Source organism: Tenrec ecaudatus, chromosome 2 (genome assembly GCF_050624435.1).
Source record: "Tenrec ecaudatus isolate mTenEca1 chromosome 2, mTenEca1.hap1, whole genome shotgun sequence".
NCBI lineage: Eukaryota > Metazoa > Chordata > Mammalia > Afrosoricida > Tenrecidae > Tenrec > Tenrec ecaudatus.
The window spans coordinates 30,736,603-30,762,577 of record NC_134531.1 but is presented as its reverse complement, the minus strand read 5'-3'; the positions used below and the strand labels follow the sequence as shown (position 1 = coordinate 30,762,577).

At 51.7% G+C, this 25,975-nt stretch overlaps 1 protein-coding gene across 1 annotated transcript in view; it reads right to left on the bottom strand.

Moving 5' to 3' along the window:
* The window catches only part of PDZD2 (PDZ domain containing 2), a 258,471-nt gene that overhangs the window by 90,675 nt on the left and 141,821 nt on the right, over nt 1-25,975 (bottom strand). Inside the window, exons 2-4 of the mRNA XM_075542642.1 lie at nt 19,647-20,148; nt 8,507-8,649; nt 4,640-4,772 (exon numbers count right to left, since the gene is read on the bottom strand). Of these exons, the coding sequence (XP_075398757.1) occupies nt 4,640-4,772; nt 8,507-8,649; nt 19,647-20,148 (778 nt within the window). The remainder of the gene's footprint in view (nt 1-4,639; nt 4,773-8,506; nt 8,650-19,646; nt 20,149-25,975) is intronic.

Genomic DNA, 25,975 nt, shown 5'->3' with positions numbered 1-25,975 from the left:
CACTGGGGCAGCTCTACCCTGTCCTACTGGGCCACTAGGAGTCAAATTTGACTCAACAGTGGTGAATTTTTTGAGGTTTTGACTAAGGAAAAGAAAGAGTTATTAAATGAAAAAGCTAGGTCAGTTCTATGTTGCGATGTCAGCTCTCCTAGGCCATTAGTAAAAGAAAGATAAAAGGTGAGGATTTCACTCAAGTGCTGAATAAACTGCAGACGTGGCAAGTTCCTCCGACCAGAGACGTGAATGGCCGGGCTATCACAGCCGGGCTATCACACGGGTGGAGTTGGAAAGTCGCTTATTAGTCGTCGTTAGGTTAAAATTTAACACCTTTTCATCGGTCTTCCTTTTGACCCATTGTAAATTTGTGCTAGCTTCTACTATTTTCTCCTCTTTTCAATGGAAGCTTTTCTTGGTTTTATTTACTTATTTTCTTTGTGCTCTGTGAGTTTCTCTGGATATGCAATGTGGACAGCTAAATCAATAGAGAGACTGGATGAATAGTGTCTGAGGGGGAGGACAGGGGAAATTGGGAGCAGATGGGGCGCTACTCACAATGAGAACAAGAAAGAAGAGGATGTTCTAAAGCGGACTACACGGCTGCTGGTATGGCTCTTTGATAATCCGACGCAACTACTCAATGGTATGCCACGTGAGCTACCTATCAATCAAGTGGTTTTTTACACTGTGTGTGACACACCAGTTCAAGGTCAGCACAACCAAGGATAAACAATTCGTTTTCTTCACTGTGTTTTTGGAGGTGTTTCTCCATGAAACACAGCAAATATGTATTAAAAACAAACGAACATGCTGCCATCGCGTCCGCGCTGACCCACAGCGATGCCCTGCGGGTTCTGAGACTGTGCTGTTTACAGCAGTAGAAGCCCAGCCTCTCTCCCGGGGAGCTGCTGGTGGTTTCAAACTGCCGACCGTGAGAATTGCAGTCCAATGCAGAAGCACTGCACCGTATATAGGGGAATAAAGGAGAGAAAAAAATCTGTGTATGGCATAATGAGTTACTCAATGGGCTGCTAACCGCAAGGTAAGCAGTTCAAACCCACCGGCTGCTTTGAGGGAGAAAGGAGGAAGTCTGCGTCCGGCATGAGTAACAGCTTCAGAACCCCAAAGGAACAGTTAGTTCTGCTCTGTCCTTTGGGGTCCCTATGAGTTCGACGTGACTTGATGGCAGTGGGCTTGCTTGTGTGAGCATGTGTTGTTAGGGATATCAGAACTCACTTCCTAGTTCATTCATTCCGTAAGAGCTGATGAAGCTCTCACTTTGTACAGAGCCAAGAGACATCATCACGAGCAAATAACTGCCCCATTTCTCACGCTCTTGCTGTGTGACGTCCACGCAATTCCGAGTCCCGCGGACCCCACAGGACAGAGGGGGGCTGCCTCGGAGGGTTTCCAAGACCACCACATCTCTGTCACTTTGCTGTACTGTGATGGCTACGTGTGGCAACACGTGCTGCTGGAAGCTAGGCCACTAGAATGTCCAATGGCAGCAGGGCCGCCCACGGTGAACAGATTTCAGCGGAGCGTCCAGACTAAGAAAGGCCATGGAGGAAGAGGAGAAGGAGGAGGAGGAGGAGGGGGAGGAGGAGAAGGGAGAAGAGGAGGAGAGGGAGGAGGAGGAGGAGGAGCACTTCTGAAACCAATGGCCGGTGAAAACCTCACAGAGCGCAGCGGGACCCTGATGCACTACGTACTGTACATCAGAGGAGCCTGGGAGGGCGGAGGCCCTCGAAGGCCATCTGCCATAGCGACCATGGGAGGACGGCCCTGGACCGGCAGCGCTCCATTCTGATGCGCACGCGGCCCCTAGGAGACCTAACTGACGCAGTGGCACGTGACGACGGCTGCACTCATCTCCACCGAAGCATACGGCCGGCCACAGCTCGCCTGTGGCGCTCCAGCCCGCAGCTGAGCACGGAACCGCGGAGGACTCCCTGTTCTAATCTGGTTGGGTCGTGAGCTGCTGACGAGTCGGCGTCCGACTCATGGTGGTCTGTGTATACGAGAATGCAGCGGGGCCCGGCCGGCGCCATGCTCAGAAGCCCTCTTCTGTTTGAGGCCCTGCGGCAGTCACTGTGTCAACCCATCCCATGGAGGGGCTTCCTCTTTTGTACTGGTTTTGTGACTGCAGGATTAAGACCCAGACTAAGAGTCCTCTACATGTTCGTTAGTCCTTAGAATCAGCAAGTCAAAGGGCTTGCCTCGCTGTCCTGGCTCCATAGGGGCCGGGCTAGAAACAAAACGAGGCACTTTCTTGCCCATGGAGGTAAAAGAGCAATAGGGATACCAGGAAGTGCCCAAAGGCTCATGTTTCTCAGACAGGATGGGCGCCTTGGAGTTGCTGCCAAAGGGTATTGTCTCGTCGTAAAAGGAGCAAACTGGAAGAAGGGAGCGGTCTGGGTCTGTGTGTTGGGCTCAGATGCCCAGCAGCCAACGGGCTGAGAACTAGAGCAGAAACGCAAGCGTGGAGGCACCTCGGCCAGTGTTTCCAAAGCAAATCCTGTCACAGGAGCACGGTCTCCAACACCACGGGCTCCGGGGTGGCTGGTATCTTGCCCGGCTGGGTATGGTCGTCAGCTACGGGGGTGTGACTTCGAGCAGCAGGTTCATTAGCCACTTGGAGTTGGGTTTCAACTTCGGAATGAAAAAAACGTCACGGGGACTTTTCTCTTTGGAAAGAATGCAATGTGCTACAAAGTGAAAAGCCCCAGAAAATGTTACGTGTCCTTTCTTCACTGAGAGCTGGGAGTGTGAGACGCAGTTTGGGCCACATCTCAATCCTATGCAGGCGTCGTCATCAGTAGCTTTACCAGCAAAGGGCCCCGCTTGGTTTCATGTGTTGGTTTTGCAGTGGTTTGCGGATGATGGCATGGCGCTGTGCCATCGGGAAGGAATGGCCCGGCAACGGCAGCAGCTCCAACATAAGGGCGCAGGATGGGGCGGGCCTTCGTCCTGCTGTGCCCTGGCCTGAGTGTGAGCTGGAATGTACCGTGACAATGATTCCCATGCGAGCAAGCCACTGGAGGAAGCCAGCAGACAAGAACACGGTCCGGGGTGTGATGCTGGCATAGGAACCATCATGTTCTCCAGCCACAGGAGAGTGAGAGTGGGGGGATGGCACTGCCAGGGTTGGACCAGGCAGCTCAGTACCTCCCCAGCCACGAAGACCCCTTCCTAGGACCAGTATCGGCAAACACAGATGATCAGAGAGCAGCGAGAGCCTCTCCTCCTCCTGCTCCGGCCCCAGGAGTTAAAAAGAAATACCATCAACGTCAGCCGCACTGAGCTGACCCTGGATCATGGGGGACCCTGTGGGTCCAGAGCACAACGGCCCTCCAGGAGGCAGTCAGAGGCCAAGGGTCAGGACCTCACCAGGTGCCTCTGGTGGACTTGGATCTCTCCTTTTGCTGGTAGCAGCAGGACGTGTGAGTCCCTGGCACCAGCCTGGGACTCCATTCTCTAGTGTCAGGCTGGCAGAACCCAGGGGAAAGAATTGCTCTTGGGGCCCTATTGTCACACGCCTTGGAGGTGTCGGGAAGAAGTCCCACCCTGGGACCTCGGGACCCACTGCAGAGAGAACTGGGGAGAAGAGGCAGCAGCGAGGTGGAAGAACAGGTGGGGGGCGGGGGAAGTCCTCATGCTGGTAAGGGCATCTCGGCCTTGGAGGCTGGTGAACTGGCCACAGAAGGCTGACCTCACGTTGTCACATGTCAAATATCACGTGTCAGATGGGGTGGCAAGGAGGGGCCCAGAGGGTGGACCAAGGAGCTTCACAAAGACTCCTCCATCTCTTATACTGCATCAATTCTGACCTGAGGCCTTCCTCCCACCTAGCCCCCGAGCCTTTCGTCCCTCAGAATGTGGGTGGTGAGCATCGCAGTGCCCAGCAGACTCCCACGTCTCCGCAGCTTCCCCCCAAGAGAGCGGACACTATCTACTCATCCTTCCTCTACCTTACCACTCACCTCTCCCTAGACCCCCTGCGCCTTTTCCCTCTCCTAACAGAGACCTATAAAACCCGAGCCAAACGCACCGCCATCAAGTCAATCAATGATGACCACAGTGACCCTCTAGGGCAGCGTAGAAGTGACTCTGAGTTTCCGAGACTGTAACTCTTCCTGGGAGAAGAAAGGCCCGTCTTTCTCCCATGGAGCGGGTGGTAGTTTTGAACTGCTGACCTTGCAATTAGCAGCCCAACTTGTAATCATGATGCCACCAGAGCTCCCCCAACAAATATCCATAAAAACCCTAAAAACCTTGTTGCTACCCATGGTAGGACTGTGCTCACAGGGCTTTCCACAGCCGTGACCTTTCAGATGTAGACTGTCATGCTCTCCTATTCTGGTGCCACTGGGAGGTCGAAAGGGCCACCTTTCTTCACTTAGTAGCTGAGGACGCACTGTGTCTCCATGCCCCATAAAGATCCCGAGAGCAATACCAAACAATCAAATGACTGCTCGGTTTGGATGTCTACTGCAGAATCACAGCTGTTCAAAGGGCTCCAGGCAGATGGGCAATTGTATACATGGTGTGTGTGTGGAGGGGGGCAGGGTGGGCAGAGCTCAGTCCAAATTTAGCACCGCCGTTAAAAAAAAATATTAAAGACAAACAAAAAATGACCTACCTTGCTGGCCACCACCAACTGAACCATTCCAGTGGCTGAACGGAGAATGGCCACAGCTTCCTCGTGGGAGAGCCCGACCAGTAAGTGACCATTGATGACCAGCAGCTCATCGCCTAAGGCCAGTCTGCCATCCCTGGGGAAACGGAGAGGATAACAAATCCCTTGTCAAGACAGTCTGGGCTGCGGGGAGGGGGGGAGACCATTTTTGGATCTGGGGAGGGTCCTGAGAGGAACGGGGACAATGGGGTCAGGAGAGAGCACCAACAACCAGAGACAGTTTGAGATGGGACTGCCCTTGTCTCGCAGTCTCCCAGTGACCAGAGGGCTACTGTTGTCACGCACTCATGCTGACCCCAAGGGACAGAGTCAGAGCAGATTGCCAGGTCTGCCTCCTTAGAGACACTGGGGGTGGGGTTTGGATGCTTAACTGTTGCATCACCAGGCTGCCTCGAGAGCTCTTCTACAAAGACCAAGCCCGTCCATTGCGCCCCAGCGACCCTCTAGGAGAGAGAACTGCCCACCCCCTAAGGGTTGTCGGAATTGTCGTGGACGCAGACTGTCACATTGCCTCCTGCATTACAGCTGCTGGGCTCGAGCCCTCAGCCTTTCTGCTATCGGCTGAGTACAGCTGGGGCTCCTTGTAGAGACCCACTCCCAAACCCAAACCAACCTCCCTGCCTTCGAGTCGATTCCAACTCACAGCGACCCTGTAGGCCAGGGTAGAGCTGGCCCCATGGGGTTCTGAGGCTGTTACTCCTTACCAGGAGTGGAAAGCCCTGTCTTTCTCCCTTCGAGCCACTGGTAGATTCAAACTGTTGACCTCGTGGGGAGCAGTCCACTATGTCACTACTAGGCCATCAGGACTCCTTTGAGAGTTCCGCTAGAGGGATTAAAAATCTCTGTGATTTCAGAGGGTCTCTTTCTAATAAGAATGTGCTTCTGCTGCTACTATGTCTGCCCTCAATGCCACCTCAACGCCTCCCATCGAGGGGGATGAAAAGGGTGAAAGGACCAAGAGCCCAGTGCTCCGGGCTGTCCAGGTGGTCTGTCTTCCCCTGGCCTGCCATCCTGCCCTCACCCTGAGCTGAGTCCCGGCAGAGCAAAGGCACCTGAAGCTCAGCAGGTTCCCTGTCTAAACCGCTGCGTATCTTTTCCCATGCGACACAGCCTTGTGGATTCCCTCTGCGGCACTTCCTGGACAAAGGTCCAGGGTCAGGGCCACGTATAAGTCCATGTCCCTATAGCTAAGCTTCATGAGCAGAAGACTGAACCAACATGCGAACAAATACACTGTCTGACTTGCAAGCCTGAGACCTGGTCGACAAACAGGGGGGTGTGCGTGAGTTCTCTGTTTCTTTACTATCTGAAATCAAATTACAGTGGATTTGAGCTTCTTTCCTTTGGTCCAGCAATTGGTTCAGATCCAGTTGTTGTGGGGCTACCTCACCTAGGGTGGTACATCTTTCCTTTGGTCCAGCAATTGGTTCAGATCCAGTTGTTGTGGGGCTGCCTCACCTAGGGTGGTACATTGTGCAGAGCATTCGGCTGCCCGTTTTATCATGGGCTGGAACCCTGGTGGAATACACACTGGGCTGCAATCCGCCAGGTTAGCAGTTCAAAACCACCATCTGCTCCCACAGGAGAAAGATGGGGTTTCTTAACCCCATAAAGAGTTAGCCTTAGAAACCCAGGGGCAGTTCTGTCCTGTCCTGTAAGGTGGCTTTGAGTAGGCATCAGCTCGATGGCAGTGAGTTTGGTTTTAAGTTTCAATCGTGGGTTGAAAATTCCTATTGGTTTCATCCGAGCCAACTCCAATAGTCTGGTATTTTGGGATCCCAAACAAACCAGTGCCTTTTCATCTCGGTTGCGAAGCATATGAGAAAGGAAATCTGGTGAGGCCTGGACTCTAGGGTTTCAGCATCCCCATTGGAGGCTCATTATCAGCACCCTGGAAATGGGTCTGAAGCCTGTGAATGTTACCAGGGCCACCGAGTCACCCAACTCTGCTCTCTCCCCACTTGTTTCCTCCCAAAGAATCGACCAGCTTCTCTCAGCTTCACTACCTCTCTTCCCACTTTGGGTCTTTCCCTACTTAACCTCCCCCCAGGGAGGGGGACTGTCATCTCTTCTATGCATTTAGGCTGCTTCAATAAAAGATACGAGGCACCAGTGCCATCCAATGGTCTCTGCTTTTTGCTTGGAATGAAAGCGGGGTTGGGGGAACCACAAAGAATAGGCAAAGTGGGAACTCGGAAGTACTGGAGTGGGCTTCCTACAGGACCAGGGTCGAGGGACATGCAATGATTCTGATCGGTGGCCTGCGTGTACTTATCTACACCGATACCATCCCCCACCCCGATCTGCACGCTCTCTTCCCCTTCCACTCTCTAATTATGTCTTTATCATTTCCTGTTTTCCACTTGTTTCCACTTGCCAGTCCCACACTCCAGAGGTAGAAACAAGAGCATGCGCATGCGTGTGCGCACACACACCACCACCAGCACCATCACCACTACACCACCACCACCACCACCCCCAGTAAACAAGCAAAGAAAATGGTAAGATCCGCTCCAAACAGCTCAGATGGAAAATCGGCAAGTACAGTTTTGCAAGAGCTCGCCTCTGGGCACAGGAAGTTCCTAATTGCCGACTGTCAAAGCTAGACCAGAACCTAAGACCCGGGCTACCTGAGAGCAGGGCGATAAGATGGCGGGGGCGGGGGGGGTGAACCTCAAAGTACACATCGTTTGGAAAATTGGACGGTGCTGTTCTGTGTACTCCAATTAGAAGCAAGAGCGAAAGTCGTCATCCTTTGATAATTGCTCCCACTCAGAGGGCTGACGACCAGTTACTCCTGTCTCTCGCCAGGAACACCGTACTTTCTCCGAAGAGGACTGAGCAAAGACGTGCTCGCCCGCCCACGCCCTTCTGCAGAGTCCACGCTACGGCAGCTCCTGCCCTCTCGGTCTCGGGCCGGCCACTACCACGCTGGCTTGCTATATATAGTCTTCCTAGCATCTGGGGACCCGGAGCTGAACACCCAGTTCAAAGACAATCAATCACCCCCTCACCTCTCCCTCTGCACCTCCTCGTCTCTCTGCACTTGTGTGGCCACGCAGCACACGCACACACCGCACAGTGCCCTGCAGACAGCTGCTGGGGGACTCTGAAGGAAGTCTTGGGGTTTTCTTGGGGGTCATCTTAACGGAACCAGATTGCCCTGCCTTTTCTTTCATGGTACCTGCCTCTGGGTGGGTTCAAACCACCAGCCTTTAGGAGAGCAGCTACCTTTGATTCAGAGAGAAGAGGTTCTTTCCCACTTCAGACAGTTGCTCGGATTGAAAAAGAAATGTGGAAGCATGGCTTGTTTTCAGGTCGTCTGAGTGTGCGTAAGGTCCCGGCAGACTTGACGAGGTCTGCGAACTCTGGCCTCGGTGACCATCCATCACTTTGCCGAGCCATGAGCCACCGCCTCGGGGAGGTGGGGTTCTCTGGAAGGAGCCGCCTACTCCCTCATCACCAGCATACCAAACGTCAGGATAAGAAATATTTGCTCGAAACTAAATGTGGGGCGGTGTTGGTGCTGGGGGCGGGGGGCAGGAAGGGACTGCAGCCCCTCCTTCCTGGCTCTCCAGCCCCTTCACTGTCTTCAGCAATTAGTCACTTCCTGTGCCCAGAGGTGTGTTTAATCCACCCGGCTTGCTGGGTTTCCTTCCTCGCTTCTGCACAAGCTTTCAGGAGTGAGAGCCTTAAATTATAAGGGGAAGAGGCGCAGGGGGTGGGGGGGTGGGGAGGCGCACGACAAGAGACAAGAGGACAAGGCGGCAGAGGAACATTGGGGTAGGGGTGGGGGAGTTATCTAGTCACCTGTGAGCGGCACCTCCTTCCTTCACTTGAGTGACAACGATAGCGTGAGGTGAACGCTTGGATCCTCGGCCTCCACTAACCTGAATTCCCAGCCCATCTGATTCTTTGAGCAGCTCCATCTTCCAGATCCGGCCAACTTCCTCCTTGGGAGAGAAGGGAGCAAGCACACTGTAAGGAAGAGGACAGGGGTGCCACGCTGCGGGAGAGCGGAGCTGTCCACAGTCAACCACTCACGGACCCGAGTCTACTCGCAGTGACCCAAGAGGACAAAGAACCACAGCCCCTGTGGGTTTCCAGTAATATCCTCCTTGCAGGGAATCTTCTTGGATATTCAACAGCCTCACCTTTCTCATGTGGAGCAGCCGGTGCATTAGAACGGCTTCATCCGTCAACACACCCCACAAAGCATCAAGATTGGGGCACTCTGTGGGTGGGGCCAAACGTCAGCAGAACTCTGCCATCACGTGAGGGTCTCTCTCTGCCATCCCATGTGGATCCACTCGGCACTCACTACGTGCGTGCCACCACCTACCCGACTGTGCACTGTGCTGACTTGCATGTTGCTGCCATGCTGGGAGCGAAGGCCCTGGTCTTTCACACGGCAGCGGGGTCACCCAGGTGGACGGGTTCCAGCCGAGCTTCCAGACTAAATCTAAGACAAACCCGACTTCTAAAATCAGCTTAGGCAAACCTTGCAGATGCCCACAGGACGCTGTCCTGCACCACTCGCTGTATTTGGACACGCCATCAGGAGGGATCGCAATTTTGGTGAAGCGGAGGGCCAGTGAGGGGAGGAGGACCCTAGATGAGATGAACTGGCACCATGGCCAGAGACAGACTGAAGTGTGCTGGCGATTGTGTTGGCGATTTCTGTTGCGTACATAAAGCTGCTGGGGTGAGTCGGGATGATGTCAAGTAGACACTCTTGGGTAAGGGTGTGGGTGGAGCTCAACAATCAGGGATGTGGCCTTTCATATAAGAAAGAGACTTAGCAGAGTCAGACAGAATCCTCTTGGACTCCTTTGCCTTCTGCTGCAGCTGGATCTTGGGTCTGCTTCCTTGATCTCTTCTTGTATCACCTGCCGAGCCCAGGCGCCATCCGAAGACTACCAACAGTGGATTCATTTCCCTTTGTGTCTGCCAAGCTGTGCCCCCTGTCACTTCTACTTCGTCATCCTCTTTCCTGTCCATCTGCTTCTAGGAGTCAAGAGAAGCCTGACTTGAACCGGACTAGACTTAACTTCTACCACTACAATTTTTCTACATAAAAATCTTTCTCTATGTAAACACATACATGTGTTTTCTATAGACAAACGCATAGTACTTTTGCTTCTCGGCAGAATCCAACCAAACACGGCTGCCATGCATCAAAGCTGATGCAACGACAGCGGTGTGTCTCCCTAGCTAACCGCAGGAGGTTATTGAACATTGGGGTTGCGGCTGGTGTCTTCAAGGAACTGATTTTTTAATTGCACGTCCTTTTCATTCTATCTGAATAGGCACCAAGAACTATGACATTGCCAGCACATGGAGAAAGAACACCAAGTTCCCAGAGCAGGGCCATGTGACGTGGAACTTGGGCCCGAAGCTTTGTTGCCGTGTGTGGAAACGCTGGTGGTGTGCGGGTTCCTCGAACAAGCTCCTCATTAATGAAGAGAGATGAAAGGCAGAGCTGAAGTCCTGGGCTCAGCAGACTGCACGCAGCGCTTTCATCGGCACTAGATTTGCGAGTCACCTGATGCCCAAGCGCCTGCTTTCTTGCCTCTGTGGGCAGGATGATTATTGATACTTCCGGCCTTGTCATTAGGCTTCCTAGAGCTATTTATAGAAACACCCAGCAGACACAGCAGCGCCCCCACCCACGTTGACAGGTAATCCTGTGTTGTTGGTGTTGTTAGGTGCGTTTGTGTCAGTTCCGACTCTCAGGGACCTTGTGAACAACAGAACCAAACCCTGCCCCATCCTGTACAGAGTCATACTATCCTATCCTTATGGACCGGCGGTTCTCAACCTCCCTAATGCTGCAGCCCTTTCATACAGTCCCCATGTGGTGGTGACACCCCAACCACAAAATTATTTTCGTTGCTACTTCATAACTGTCATTTTGCTACTGTTGTGAATTGGCCACCCCCATGAAAGGGTCATTTGACCCACAGGTGGAGAACCACTCTTATAGACTCAAACCAAACTCTTAACAACGGTATAGGGCAAGGTAGAATTTCTGGAACTGCAACTCCATACGGGAGTAGAAACACACATCTTTTCCATTATACAGGCTGGTACACACATACATATGTTGAAAACATCATATTGAATTTAATCTCATTTACTTAAAATATGCAAATAAGACCTTTAGTTGGAGAAGCCCAAACAGAAAATTAATGCCTTTGTTTTTTTTGGTGGGGGGGGGGGCGGGGCGGGGGGATAATCGACTGCTCTTGATATTGGGCCAGGTATTCTTCAAACCCATTCAAAATGCTCCAGCCTCTATAAAAACCCATCCTTTCACTGAAGGCCACACCGGTCTCGAAGCCTTCTGCTGGTTGGCCGTCTTTCTGCTTCGGCGGAATCTCCATTTGACAACCTTCTTCACACTGTGGACACACGTGTGTCCGGTAAAAACTGTCTGAGTTCCTGAAGCATTGAACGGCTCAGGAAGCGGGAAGCAAACCTTTCCAGAGCAACTTATTTGGGGCCTTCAGCACACATCCCTCATTCCTTTTTATTTCAAGGGGCACGGGTAGAGGTAACGGCGCAGTCCTAAAGGAAACGCCGCCTGCTTTCTTCATCCACCAGGGAAGGGCCAAAGGGACGGTCCAGGCCCAGCCCTGGCAAAGTGATCATCCTCCTGGAAGCAGGCAACCTGCCCAGTCAAGCTGCCTGCTCAGGAGAAGGAATTCGAAGCATTTAGAACATCTGAAGTTCTACAATGAAACTCCTGCCATCACAGGAAACCAGATGCTGAGCACTCCCTGATGCGTCCTGACAGGACAGTCTGGGGAAATGGCTTCCAGACCGAGACCTGCTGGATCCCCCCCGCTCCTAGTACAAGATGGGGCTCCAGGACTCTGGCAGCCCACCGTGGTACTAACCGCCGCCGTCGCTGCCCGACCACAGACCAACGATGCCTGTCTGGCCAAATGTAACTTCAGAAGTCACTGGCTTACCACAGTAGTTCGTAAACTTGTCAGCAAACCCTCCATCCCCCTGGCGTCTCACGTTGAACTCCCTGGCTTTGGGGCAACTGCCTCTAACCTCTGGAACACCTTTCTCTTCCCCATTCAGGACCAGACTCTGGCCCTCAACTGCACTGCTCCCAAGGAGGATCAGGGTGGCCGCCCAGAGGGCAGCTAGCAGTACTTCCAAGACGGGAGACCGTATGGCCAACTGGAGCGCCCAGAAGGCAGAGCACCGGGGGCCATTGTTGGAGTCCGGAAACAAGAAGACAGATTGAGCGTCAGCCAACAAGTTAAAAAAAAAACTTACCCACCTTCCATGACTATTTTTTGTTACAATTTTTCTCCCTTTTCTATCTGCCTTTTAAAAAGAGAATAGGACCACCAGCGACATGGCCAGACTTGACACTTTTTACTTTTAAAATGCTTTTAGAAATAGGACTTGTGACAAGAAACATGCAACACGGTTCACGGGCAAAGTATTCCCACCTACATCCCTGATGGATGAGTGTAAATCAAGGTTCCTTGAGAGTTTCCACGTACCTACCTCTGGCTCAACACACACACACACACACACACTCCTGTCTGATTGGTCATTGGAAGCAAGGATGTCAACACACACACACACACACACACACACACACACACCCTCCGTCTGACTGGTCACTAGAAGCAAGGCTGTCAAGACGTTGTCGCATGTACACATTATCAGGAGAGAACGTCCCTGGGAAGGACATCTCCAGCAGAGGCTCAGCAAGAGAGAGGAAGTCCTTTAACGAGAGGGTTGACACGGTGGCTGGAGCGAGGGGCTGGAACACAGCGGTGATGGTGAAGATGGCGTCAGAGCGGAGAGCGCTTCGTGCCTTGCGTTCACAAATTGGAACGGATTGGAACCGACCTCACAGCGCGGAACAACAACTCCGGCGAGGTTCTGTCCCGGACTCTACAGGGCTGCCCTTTCCTGACACAGAGGCCACAGTGCAAGCACCGCCTCCACGTGAGTCTCCCTGACAGGCTCTGCCAACTAACCCTCGGCCTGCAACACTGAGCCCGTCACTCGCTCACGTCTGCAGTGCATTTCTAACCAAGGACTTCTTGGCATCCTGTGGGATTCTGATGGGTATGTTCGTGTTCCAGTGGCTTGTGGTCACTTGTGGAAGACCTGCAACAAGCTGAATTGCCAGGCTGGTTGCACCTATGGATGCCGATGTAGCAAGGGGGTGGGGAGGACACAGGCTGGGCCAGGCCTTCCTTCTGCCGAGTTGGAGCTGGCTTGATGGCGCCTCACGACACCTGCTGTAAATGCCACGGGACAAGCAACCTTGCCTGGCTTGTATATGCCACGGTCTCTGGCAACCAGAACACGGTCTTGCCCACAGTAACATTCCCTACCTGCAGCTGAATTAGCAACCAGATCGTTCATCCGCTAGTCTGCAGCCTCTTCAGCAGTCTCCGAGAGTGGCCGGAGGATGCTCCCGGGGCAGGAGACCTGCCTGCTAGCGGGACTCGGCGTGTGAACACTGATCCAGTCGCAGAGATGACCTGGTCTGAAACAGACTCTGTCTAGACAGAAGCCTGGAGCGAATGTGTTTTTTATTTTTACCTTGGTTTAAAGGGCAGTAAGACTTTCAGGGCCTGCTGAGCAGAGTCAAGTCATGCAACACTGGCTACTATCAAGCTTCCTATAAACTGCCAATGACTTGGGGGTAGGCGGGGAGGGGTGCCAGGAGTTCACACACGAACCTCTTGGCTGAGGCAAATGAAAGGATTTATTTACCAAAACAGTGGGGGTAATGTTCAAGGCAGACGCCTCGGAAGCATGCGAATGACCTCATTTTCAGTTGGAGCCCAACATAAAATTTTTACAACAGCCGCTTTGCTCCCAAAGTGAGGCGGCACCGCTCGGACTGGACGCTCACGGCAGCAAACGCTCTCTGGCTGCGAAGCTATTCTGAGCCTGCTTGCTTAGGCCTCCTTACTTAGAATGATCAGTAGGAAATATGGGGGGGACGGGGGTGCTTAAAAAGTTGGTGGGCGATTACAAGGATCTACATATAACATCCTCCCTGGGGGACAGACAACAGAGAAGTGGGTGAAGGGAGATCTCGGACAGGGAAAGGTATGACAAAATAGTAATTTATAAATTATCAAGGGTTCACAAGGGAGGGAGGAGGGGGATGGGGAGGAACAAGGAGCTGATGCCGGGGGCTTAGGTGGAGAGCAAATGTTTTGAGAATGATGAGGGCAATGAATGTACAAATGTGCTCTACCCAATTGATGTATGTATGGACTGGGATAAGAGTTGTACGAGCCCCTAATAAAACGATTTTAAAAAGTTGGTGGGAGAACTTGGTGATCTTTTAATGCCATTCTTGCACGACCTCTCTGACACACACTCGCCCCCCCCCCGCCCCCCGCAAGGGAGAAGCTGTGTGATCGTCGTGTCAGAGTTGGCAGCGCCTTGGTCATCAGACCTGAAAGTTCAGTGTGCGGGTGAGAAGCGGGACCCTGGCAGAGGGACCAGGCAGCCAAAGACCACAGAGCGGGAGTGGAAGAACCAGGCTCCAGCCCTGCGTCTCTAGCATTCCTTCATAGCTATTGAACACCAACAGATGCTAGGCACCAAGCAGGGAGATAGAAACAACGCCTTCGTCCTCAAAGTCTACTGGGGGAAGAGACAGAGACCAAATGGCTCATCTGCTGATTGGCAGGATGAGTGGAGGGCATTGTGTCAACCCCGAAGAGAGGCTTCCGGGGGGTGGGGGGGTTCCTAGAGAAGGAGAGCACAGCGCTAGGCCCCCAGGAGAGGGAGAAGCTGAGCTCTGCTGTGGGGACAAGAAACCAAGCAGTGGGAATTCAGCTGCAAAGGCGCACACCTTTGAGAGAGCCTAGCTTTGGGAAAACCAAAAATCAACTATAGCTGATTCCATCCAAATCAAGGGCGAGAGCAAGGAGACAGAGAGAGACTGCTAAGCAGGGATTTGGTACAGAGGGGTCACACCTGCCCACCACCGCGTTGAGAGGTCATCCCTAAAGGCAAGTGGAGTTCACCAAGAGGGGTTAAGTTGATCTGTGTGCGTGTGTGCGCATGTGTGAATGTGTACAGGCATCTACCCCTTAGAAAGGCCCCATCCATGGTTGCAGGGTGGGGCAGTGGATGCATGTTCACAGAGCGGTGAGAAACACTGACAGATGGCTATCGGTGTGCAGGAGACACATCAAAGTGGCCTGGCCCTGGGAGCATGCCCAGAGACCTGAAAGGAAGCCAGAGTCTGCAGAACATGGTGACTGACGAGACATGGAGGGAGGGGAAGAGCAGCGGCTCAGTTGACTCTTGGAAGACCAGCCGTCCTGGTTTGCCCAGGACTGAGGGCTTCCCCAGGCCATGTCTGTGTGGGAACAGGAAACATCGTAAGACAAGTGGGGCAGTTGGTCTCCCTGTGTGAATCACAGGTTTCTGGCTTTTGCGATTTGGGGCTGGTGAGAGCCAGAACACCAGCATGGGCTTGGCGGTGCAGCGGGCAGATAAAGAGTCTCAGGCACGAGGTGAGAGCTCGCGGATGGAGCCTTCTTACAGGCCGTCGGAGAGAGGCGAAGGCACCAGGTGGACGTGGAGGCAGGTCTGAGTGTGCGCAGCGGCCACGGCACCCCCTGGTGAAGAAAGTCATCCTCTGATGGTTTCCATATGGTCTCTGTTTGCAGGACATCGGGGACCCCCCAGGGGCTGTGCTGGGACTACTGCCTCACGGTTTCTATCCTTTCCTGCAGATTCGGGTCTGACTTGATCTTGGTGAGGTCTCTGACGGTGCACATCGGAAGGCGGCATGGGGTAGGGCTACATGTGCCGGGGACACACAACCACCAGCTAAGGCACATCCACTGATGAGTGTGCGGCGGCGGTGGAGAGGTGTGGCTGATGGCAGCCTTTTTTTCCTCCTCCTTCATACTGTGTGACTCAATTCTGTTGGGATTCGTTTTCACAGGCAGCATTAGAAAAACAGCAACAACTACACGCCGAGACTGCACAGGCTGGGCAACACTGTGCCCTCTTGGATGAGTTAGGATCTTACGAGCAGGTAATGGAGAGTCCTGACCTTCTTCCTGAAGCTGCTTGCCTATGTCCTGAGAGCTTCTTAGGGTTGATAGGTGAGACCCAACTATTTTATGACTTTTTAATGAATCTGCTGGTTTAGATACCATATTATAATTCATGTTTTGTAGAACCACACAGATTTTTAATAGAAAAAAGTAAACACATTCCCTGGAGCGCCACTGAGGTAGAGGGGAATATAAAAGCAAAAACGGAACATTTATTTTAATGTAATATTTTCATAGAACACATTAAGTGTAGGAAAAAGTAGCTGAAAACCTCCCATCGCCCAGCACATTTTTTATAAGAAAATCTGAATGATCATTATAAGCTTTCCTGTAATTTATTCCGTCTTTGTAGCTCGGTCAAATCATCAATAAAAACAGAGACAGAACAACATTGGCAGGCTCCATCGCCCATTAGTCAAGTGGAATGGAATTCCCTCTTTCCCTCCCCTCCAAAGGCTTAAGAAGTCTAGCGAACGTTGTGTTGTGCTGGAAATTCCATTTCAGCGTGATCTTGGTCTCAGCTTCTGGCAGCCCAATCCACAAGGCCCCAAGTAAACCCCTGTGAAGGCCTCGAGACTGGGCTCCAATTTGGATGTCTCCCCAATGTGGGGACGGACCTCTTGCCAACGTGCTGTTGCTCCTGGGCAAATCCACTGATGAAGGCACTTCGGGGGGTGGAAGCCAAGGGTACTGAAATATCAGGGCTTAAGAAGGCATGTGGCCTCAGTCCGAGTTATAAAACACACAGTATGACTTGGGCTAGTCATCTGTTGGGATGCTGAAAGTTACTAAGAATGCAAATCCTACCTGCAACTCTCTCCTTTCTAATGAGGTGTGTGGCCCCAAAAAGGGGTCACCTGTGTCCCTTGTTTGCATGCTTGACCCTCAGCGCCACAACCGGGCAAGGCAACTGTGCCATGTGTGGTCCCCAGAGTCTCTAATCCGAAAATCCAATTGTATTCTAAGGGTTTTTAAGAAGACTAGAAGCTAGGAAGTCTTTAAAAACCTGGCTTCTTTGAAATCAGTCTGTTATTTCCACGGTGTCTTAAGCCAAATGAAAGCCTATTCTCTGGATGATCAGGAAGGGTTGACTTTTCCTGGCAGCTTACTTACATTACACTTCTAAAATGACTAAGGGAGGCAACACTCTGGACCACCAATTTATGAATTCACTTACGTTTCCTGTATATTCCCAATCTAATCATCAGAAAGGGAAAAAAAGCTTCTCAAGACACGGTATCCACTGATAAGGAACACATTATAATATTATATTGCCTTGGATTTTGTTTGGGGCCAAAATCTATGTCCTTGTAACTGCTCTTCCTTTTTTTCTTTCAAGCCTTTAAGACCCCAGATGCTGTATCTTTTGATAGCCGGGCTCCATCAGCTTTCTTCACCACATTTACTTATGCACCTGTTTTGTCTTCAGCAAATCGTGTTGGGAAGGTGTGCATCATGGAATGCCAGTTTAAGAGAACCTAATTGCTCTTTCTTGAGGTCCATTGAGTTGCTAGAGAACCACTAATAGAGATATTAATAAAAACTTTCCTTCTCATTTATGCACATGTTACAGCAACAAACACTACAACTGTCTCCTCCCCATAAGGCTTTAGGAAGCTCAGCTGGCTACGAAAGAAAGCAGGTGATCTCTTGCAGGAGGAGCAATTTTGCTTCTAGATCAGTTAAGAATGGCAGAAATATGCACTAAGTGGCATTATCAGTGCTCTTGATGAGCACCATGAGTGGACGTCAACCCACAAGGGCTCTCAAGCAGTCTTGGTGGTGCAGTGATTAAGCACTTGGCAGTTGGACCCACTAGATGGCTCATCGGAGACTTTGATGTCCTGCACCCATGAAGATTACAGCCAAAGAAACCCTATAGGGAAATTCTACTGTACGAAAAGGTCACTGTGAGTCAGAATCGACTTCACACACACACCAAACCTTAACAGATACCATCTTCTCTCTGAGCAACATTTCCCAGCATGTAAAGGTGAACTTGACACCTGTCTGACAATGTTTTGATGCTATCTGTAGGGTTTTCAGTGGCTAATTCCTCTGACATGGATAGCCTATTCCTTCTTCGTAGTCTGATCTTAGTCTGGAAGCTCTGCTGAAATCGGTTCACTTTGGGTGTCTCTGCTGGTATTTGAAATACCAGCGGCAAAACGTTCAGTGTCATGGCAACACACAAATTACCACAGCACAACAAACGGACAAGCTGTAGCTGAGGAGAGCAGCAGAGAAGCTGGATTATATGAAGATTCAGTTATCAGGATTGGAGCAAGGCTTATTAACAACCTGCAATGTGCAGATGACACAACCTTGCTTGTTGAAAGGGAAGAGAGGGGGACTTGAAGCACTTGCTGATGAAGACAAAAGATTGCAGCCTTCAGGATGGATGACAACTCAATGTAAAGTCCACCCACATCCTCACAACAGGAACAAGGGGTGATACATGGAGGAAAGACCGAAGGTGTCAAGGATTTCATCTTGCTTGGATCCACAATGGACCCTCCTGGAAGCAACAGTCAAGAGATCAAACAGTGCGCTGCATCAGGTAAGCTGCTGCCCGGAACCTCTCGGAAGTACTGAAAAGCAAGGACGTGATTTTGAGGACTAAGGTGCCTCCGCCTCAAGCCTTGTCATTTTCAATTGCCTCGGGTGCACGTGAAAGTTGGACACTGAATAAGGAAGACTGGAGAAATCTGATGCATTTGCATGATGGTGCTCATGAAGAACACCGAAAGGAACACGGACTGCCAAAAGAACAAATACATTTTTCTTGGAAGAAGTACAGCCAGAATACCCCTTAGAGGCCAGTTATGGCAACACCTTGTCTCACGTTCTTTGGACCTGTTGTTAGGAGAGACCAGTCCTTAAAGAAGGAGATCCTGCTTCTTAAAGTGGAGGGGCAGCAAAAAAGGTTGAAGCAGGTTGACACAGTGACTACATCGATGAGATCAAACATGAGCACTTGTGAGGCTGGCATAGACGGGGCGGGGTGCGTTGTGGTGTGCATGGATTTGCTATGAGTCTGAACCAACTTGATGGCACCTAACAGCAACAAGAACGACAACAACAACATACCTGTCTGACTCGGCCCACTTGCCACCTTCCCCCCTTACCCTAACAGGGTGCTTCCTGAGCCAGAGATGCAACTAACAGCATGCACGTAAGACCTTCTTGCTTCATGAGGAGTCCATAGGAAGAAGACTCTAAAAATGACCCTGACTACTCTGACGAAATGTACCTCTAATGAGAGAAGGTGGGTTAGCAGGCGGGAGATCTGAGGGTAGAAGTTCATGTGGCTATTCAGAACACACTACATCGGAACCATTCATCACCTCTGGCCAGCACAGTCTCACAGGTGCCAGTGAAGTTTCCCAACTTCCTTGGAATTCAGCAATGTCGTGCCCATGACCCCAAGGCGATGTCACTTCTCTTGAACTGGTAAAGATAAAAGCAGATGCTTCCCTGCCTGTGGGACATCCTTCCTGAGGCATACGGAGGCTGGGATATGTCTGCTATTAACTGCCACCGGAATTCTGGGCCCAACAGCCGCAATTCCACTGGTGTCAGCAGCTGATGAATTATGCTGCTGCTCACGTCCTTTATCTGGGTCTCATATGACTCAAATGGTAACCACAGAATGCCTGGGGTTTCCACTTCTGATCGCTTGAACTGGGCTCTCGATTTAAGTAGGATAAAAGAACTTGGACATTGTTGTTACGTTGTCTGGCTATGCATTTATCTTAATGAATGTGCGGCTTTGAAATGCAAGCTTAGGTCCGATATATTTGCTAAACCCCAAACAGAAAACTTCAAAACACTATGGCTTTGAATGTTCCCCCACCAAACCTTACCCGTGCCAGGCAGTCACTGGATTGGCAGTCTGTCTTCCCCGCTTTTGAGAGGCGGCGTTTGTCATGACTTGTGGGCAGAGCGGCCGCAGTCTTGGAAATGCATAGCTCTGTCCCTCTGTCCACTTCGGATCTCTCTAGAAGGGCTCCCGCCACCTCCTTGAGCGGATCTGGGCCATTCTCTAGCCCAAAGACGTGGCCATTCCCAAGATCAGGGCCTGGGCCATTGTCCAGCTCTGAGGTGGGTGCATTGTCTAGCTCACCGCCAGGGCTGCTCTGCAGTTCTTCAGTGGCCTTAGGGGTGGAAGGCCTGGAAATAACCCCAAACTTGCGTGTTCTCTTGCTCTTTTTCGTTGTCTGGTCACCCAGCTCCAAGGTAGGCGCCTCTCCCGGTTCAGAGCTGTTGCTGCTGTTGCCATTATAAGGAGAGTGGACTTTGTGCTTGAAGCGACGCAGCATGATCAGGTAGATGAAGCCGCCATTCCAGCACTGCTCAGCCAGGTAACTGCAATGAAAAAGCAGCAGCACTGGGTTAAAGCCTGAACCACGCAGCATGAGGACCCCCCCTCCGCGTGGTCCCCACGGGACCCAGGCGATTAGAAACTTGGTTACAATGAGGCGCTCAACTTCCTAAAGATGCTTACCATTCAACTTATTCTTTGAAGCTATCTAAAGTTGACACTAAAAATAACAAAAACAAACAAAACAGAAAACCCTCAAGCAAACCTATGAAGCAGTAAATAGTAACAAATGTCCCCAAGGATAGGGGGTTGGAAGAGGATTTCCCATGTACAGCGCTACTCATCACGTGTACTTTGAACATCTTCTCAGGAGAGGCCAGTCCCTGGGGATAGACCTCGTTCTTGTAGAGTGGAGGGTCACTGAAAAAAGGCAGACGCTCACTGAGACGGATCGACAGTGGTTGGAATCATGGGCTGAAAGTCAGCAACGATCGCGAGGCTGTGGCAGACAGGGCAGTGTGTCATTCTGTCGTACATAAGGGGTTACAATGAGTTGAAGCCAACCCAGCGTCACGTAACACCAACATCCTACGGTATCTTTAGAAAACAAAGCAACAACAAGTTGCACTCTCGACAATTTCTTGTATCCTAATTATGCTGGGTTCCCATTCAGAGCAATGAACCAGTTGCCACCAAGTCCACTCCCCCTCAAGGCGATCCTGAGGGTGTTAGGGCACAACTGCGCCCCACATTTCCCACGGCACCCTTTTTGGGAAGTAGATCACCAGGCTTTCCTTTGGAATCACATCCCGGTGGTGGCCTCGAATCTCCCATCTTCCAGTGAATCGCCAAGAGCATTCACCACGGACACCACCCAGGGACTCCTCTCTTGGTAAGGGTTCTGTTGTAACAATACTTTCAGCCCCCAGGGTGGTGAGTGGGGAAAGAACTGGGAGAAATGGAACGTTCTGTTCTTCACAGCTGCAGACCAGTAGGAACCGCTGCCCCATAGCAGTTAGAGTGAAAACACGAACCAACACGCTAATGAATGGCGGGTAGGATGGTGGGGGTGGCAGTCATTAAGAGGGCAACGGCTACATAAACAACGGCAAACACGCTGTATGAAACATGCTGTTGCTCTCGGATGATGATCCCGGTGTGGCCGCTCACAGCATAAGGGAGTGTCATCTCTGGCATTCCAATCTGGGCATTAAAGAGCGCACAGGCAAAGTGGAAAGGGCATAGACACGGGGGACCGGGACAAAGCAGGCTGCCGGAGATGGAGCCGACCAGCCACTGTAGCCTGTAGAATTTGGACTCTTGGTAGAGGGAAGACGGGCGTTGAGGTCAGTGCGGTTTCATTCTTTTGAGGACTGCCAACTATTTAATAGCAGGAAATCATAGAAGTGAGATGTGCCTGGGAAGCCCAGCACACAGTGACGATTCCAGATTTTAAAGAAAAACAAGAAAACGGAGGATCAAGTAAAGTGGGTAACGAGCAGGATGCTGAACTAGGTCATTAAAGTTTTAGCAAAGAAAACACTTGCTCAAAGTCAGGAAGCCAGGCTGGGCTGGACCCTCTGCTTGTGCCACCCAAGATAAGACAGGACCAGCCCCCGAAGAACCCAGGGAAATGCCTTCACGCTGGGCACCGTGCCAGGTGCTACACATCCCAGTTCCCAAGCCAAGAGTGTCAACAACCAAATCCCCCACAAACCTAACCTGCTTCCGCCCTTCAAGTACCCACAAAGAGAAGGCCCGAGGCTGCCCACACCTGCAATGAGCGAAACCCCGGGCACCTCTCCAAGGATACCATGCAGATGCACGATGTTGCCTCCCTAGCAAGAAAGGCTGCTGATACAGGCATTGAGGTCCGCTTCCCCAGGATATCATCATCATCATGATGAGTGGGGAGGCGGGGAGGGTGTGGGAAGGAGGTCTGTCTCAAAGGTCCTTCTCTTCCCGCTGGACAGAACCACCCAATGTACCTGCCCTGTGCTTGCGACTGCCAGGTGCGGGGAATACAATGCCAATCGAGTGTCATAACCAACCATCTTCTCCCACTTTATCCTTTGTTGTTGTTGTTAGGTGCTGTCGAGTTGGTCCCACTATGACCCCATGTACAACAGAAGGACACACTGCCAGGTCCTGTGTCAGCATTACGATTCTTCTAATATTGGAGCCTATCGGTGCAGCCACTGTGTCAACCCATCTCATTGAGGGCCGTCCTCCGTCGCTGCCCCTCTGATTTACCAAGCATGGTGTCCTTCTCCAGGGACTGGTCTTCCTGACAACACGCCCACAGTATGGGAGACAAAGCCTCACCATCCTTGCCTCTAAGGAGCATTCTGGCTGTACTTCTTCCAAGACAGGCTCGTCTGTTCTTTTGGCATTCCTTGGTACATTCAATATTTCTCAGTAGCACCATAATGCAAATGCATCGATTCTACCTTGGTCTTCCTCCTTCGATGTCCAACTTTCACATCCATATGAAGGGAAGGAGTTTGGAGAACCCCAAATATCGCCCATCATCAACATCGTTAAGAAAGGCACTCCAGATTGTGATGAGATGTAAGAGTCCCTAATAAAAGTATTTAATTTTTTTGAAAGCTCTCCAAATGAGAGGCTGAATCATGATGGATCTAAGGGAGGTAGGTATATCCAAACACCCAAACTTACTGCCATCAAGTTGATTCTGACTCATAGCAGCCCCCTAAGACAGCAGAGCTGCCCGTGTGGGGCACTGAGACTCTTCACCGGGGTTAGAAAGCCTCCTTTTTCTCCTGCAGAGCAGGCTGGCGGTTTCAAACAGCTGAGCTTGTCATTGGGAGCCCAACACACAAGCACTCTACTGTCAGTGCTCCCAAGTTAGCTATGGTTAAGAATAAGGAAGTCCCTGTCTGTTATGATGAGCTTTCACCTAAATAGCAGGCACAGTCACCTCGGTTTTAATCTGAAGTTCTGCTGAAACCTGTCCACTATGTTGGTGACTTGGTGGGTCAGCACGGCAGCAACCGCCACAGTGCAATACACGGACGGAAGGGGACTGGGAGCAGATTCTGACAGAGCTGCTAGACGTGGGCAGATGAGAAAGAAAGGCCGGGCAACCCACTGCTGCGAAGTTAGCCATTGACAGCTGCATGGATGACGCCGAGCACCCTGGCCACACTGCAGGGAGAGGAGAGCCCAGGGTTGGAATGCGCTAGAAGGGACTCACTATACACCAGCTGTCACGTGGACTCAAACATCCCCACCCTCAGGGAGACGGTGCCAGACCCACCAGTGTGCCCTTCTCTTCTACATGGGGTCTCCAGGGAGCAGAGCCAATGCTGACAGCGAGGTTCAGGAGAACTCTTCAGGCCACAGGCGAGAGAAGCAGAAGTCTCTGACTGTGGGAAATGGACCATGTTCTGGGTCAAAGGTATACGTTCCCCTTCCCTAGCAGTCAGCACCATTCTGAATTTCTGCCGTGGGTCAAAGGGAACAAGAGAAAACGCTCTTCAAACAGCAACCAAACCCAACAGAGGCCACCCTGCATCCTGGCCATCTACGCTGGGAGGGAACCCAACCCAACCATAACTCGCTGCCATCAAGCAGGGTAGAACGGCCTCTGTGGGTTCCCGAAACTGTAACTCTTTACGTAAATAGAAAGCCTCAATCTTTCTCCCGAGGAGCAGCTGGTGGTTTCGAACTGCTGACCTTGAGGTTAACAGCCTAATGCATAACCCACCACACCACCAGCGTTCCTAACCTGGAGAAGACAACCCATTTAAAATCTCTTTGCCGAGGATCCTGCCTTTCATACCAGGCTCCGAGCAACTCGGTGGGCTGGGTGCCACGATCCTGCCCGACAGATTCGGGGTGTATGAGCCTTGCTGTTTCCACCCTTCTCTCAGGAATCTCCAGGATCCTTCGAAGGTGCCAGTGACCCGGGCAGAATGTAGCTCCTTTGGCAGGGCCACACTCAGCAAAACCAAGAGCTTATATTGAGGTCAACATCATCTCCCCATCCCCTCCTGGCCTCCGAGCCATCAGTAAGCACTGACGCCTCCAGGGAGCTGTCCGACGGGTGATGGCATTCCTGCCCACACATTGTACTTTCTAAGGCCGCCCTGAAGGGTATGCATGAATTATGGGCACCACAGCAAGCTGGCCGAGGGACTTTCAGGCAGGGGGGGTGTCATTTGACAAAATCCTTCAAATCACCTCCAGCGTCTCTCCCCGCTCCATTTGTACTTCAATGGTTTAATGAACTGTTCCAGTACCTTCCCATCTGGCTCTTTCCTCCAAGTTTGTTCTGTTCAGTAAGGTTCTCCCCCGGCATCGGAACCTTTGCACCTCCAGGTTGGAACTCCAGGAAAAAAAAGGAATAGCAGCACCTGACTTAGAGAGATAGAAGGGTCCCTAAGCGACAGGTCTGTGAGTGGCCATTCAGTAGCTTCTTGGTCATACGGTTTTGACGCCTCCCATATTTCCTCTGGATGTGAAACTGTCCCGGCCATATGATTTAAATGGATCTGAGGGTGATGACCCCAGGGTGACCTTCGAGTAAACAAGGAAAGACCAGCCCATCCAGAAGTCTAGCCCAAAGCTCGCTCGTGTCCTCATGTGCCCTCGCTCACCACTCCCCTCCCACCCACTTCTTTTCCCTAAAAGTGCTTTGTACCGAAGACAGTTTTGAGCATTGCCTCTGTTCTTCGAGGCTCTGTCCTCATTCTGGGGTCTGGGCTCCCCAGGGATAAGAGCCTTGGGAAGGGGTTGCCAGGTGAGGTTGGGTGGCACAGGGAGTAATGCATTGGGCTACTGACTGCTAGACCCACAGTTCAAATCCACTAGGCACTCCTTGAAAGGAAGAGAAAACTTTCTGCTCCTGTCAAGAGTTAGTCTCAGAAACCCACAGGGGCGGATCTCCTCTGCCTCCTACGGAGTGGCAAGTCTGTGTTTGAGAGTTGATGGGACGAGAAAGCTGGGAGAGCAGGCACTAAGAGACGGGCAGCGACAGGGAGGCGGGCAGAAGGTGGAGACAAACCTTACTTACCAACGGCTGGCCTGATTCTACAAGAGAGTGCTGGAGGCAGCTGAATGACTTTGGCATTCTTGACTGCTTTGCAAAATCACTTGGAAGCAGCCATGTCCAGGTGGCTCTGGAAATCTCCTTGGACTTTCACCCAGATTACCGATGCCTGGTACACAGCGTGAATGCTTAGAAGCATGGTGCCAAGCGGAACCATGGGCTGCCACCACGGAGCACTAGCCTGAGTGACCATACCAGCTGCCACGGCTCATGGACCCCACCCCCCACCCCGTGGACATCAGAGTAAGAACGGTGCCCTATTGGGTTCTCGAGAACGGATTTTTTGGTTCAAAGATTTCTGCTGCTTTCGTGTGGACTCAAACCTCCAACCTTTGGTCAGCAGCTGTGCACTTCCCTGTCTGTACCACCAGGAACCCCCAAAGGCCATGAAAACAGTGCACAACTCAGTGAGCACCTGAAAGGATTCTGGGAGCCAGACCTGTGACCCAGAGACAGCCCTGCTTTATCTGACCACGTCAGGTCCTCCGCACGGACGCCCGGGCCACAGGCACAAGAGGAGGGATGATGACAGATTCTGAGTTCTGCAGAACAGGGCTGGCTGCTAGCAGTCTCCCTGTCTCACACACAGGACAAGGGGAGATCAATTGTTCTTGCCTATGATTTTCTCCAGCCTCAGAAGCAGTGGGGAGCTCAGAAGCTGTTTGTGGTCCTTTGAAAACCTGCTGCGCCTAATTAATCCAGAGGGCTGCCTGCAGCGGTCAATCTCCAGGCTCCCAGAGAATAATAGGTGGAGAGGAAGTGACACGTACAGACAGATTCATTTCCCAGCCATGACA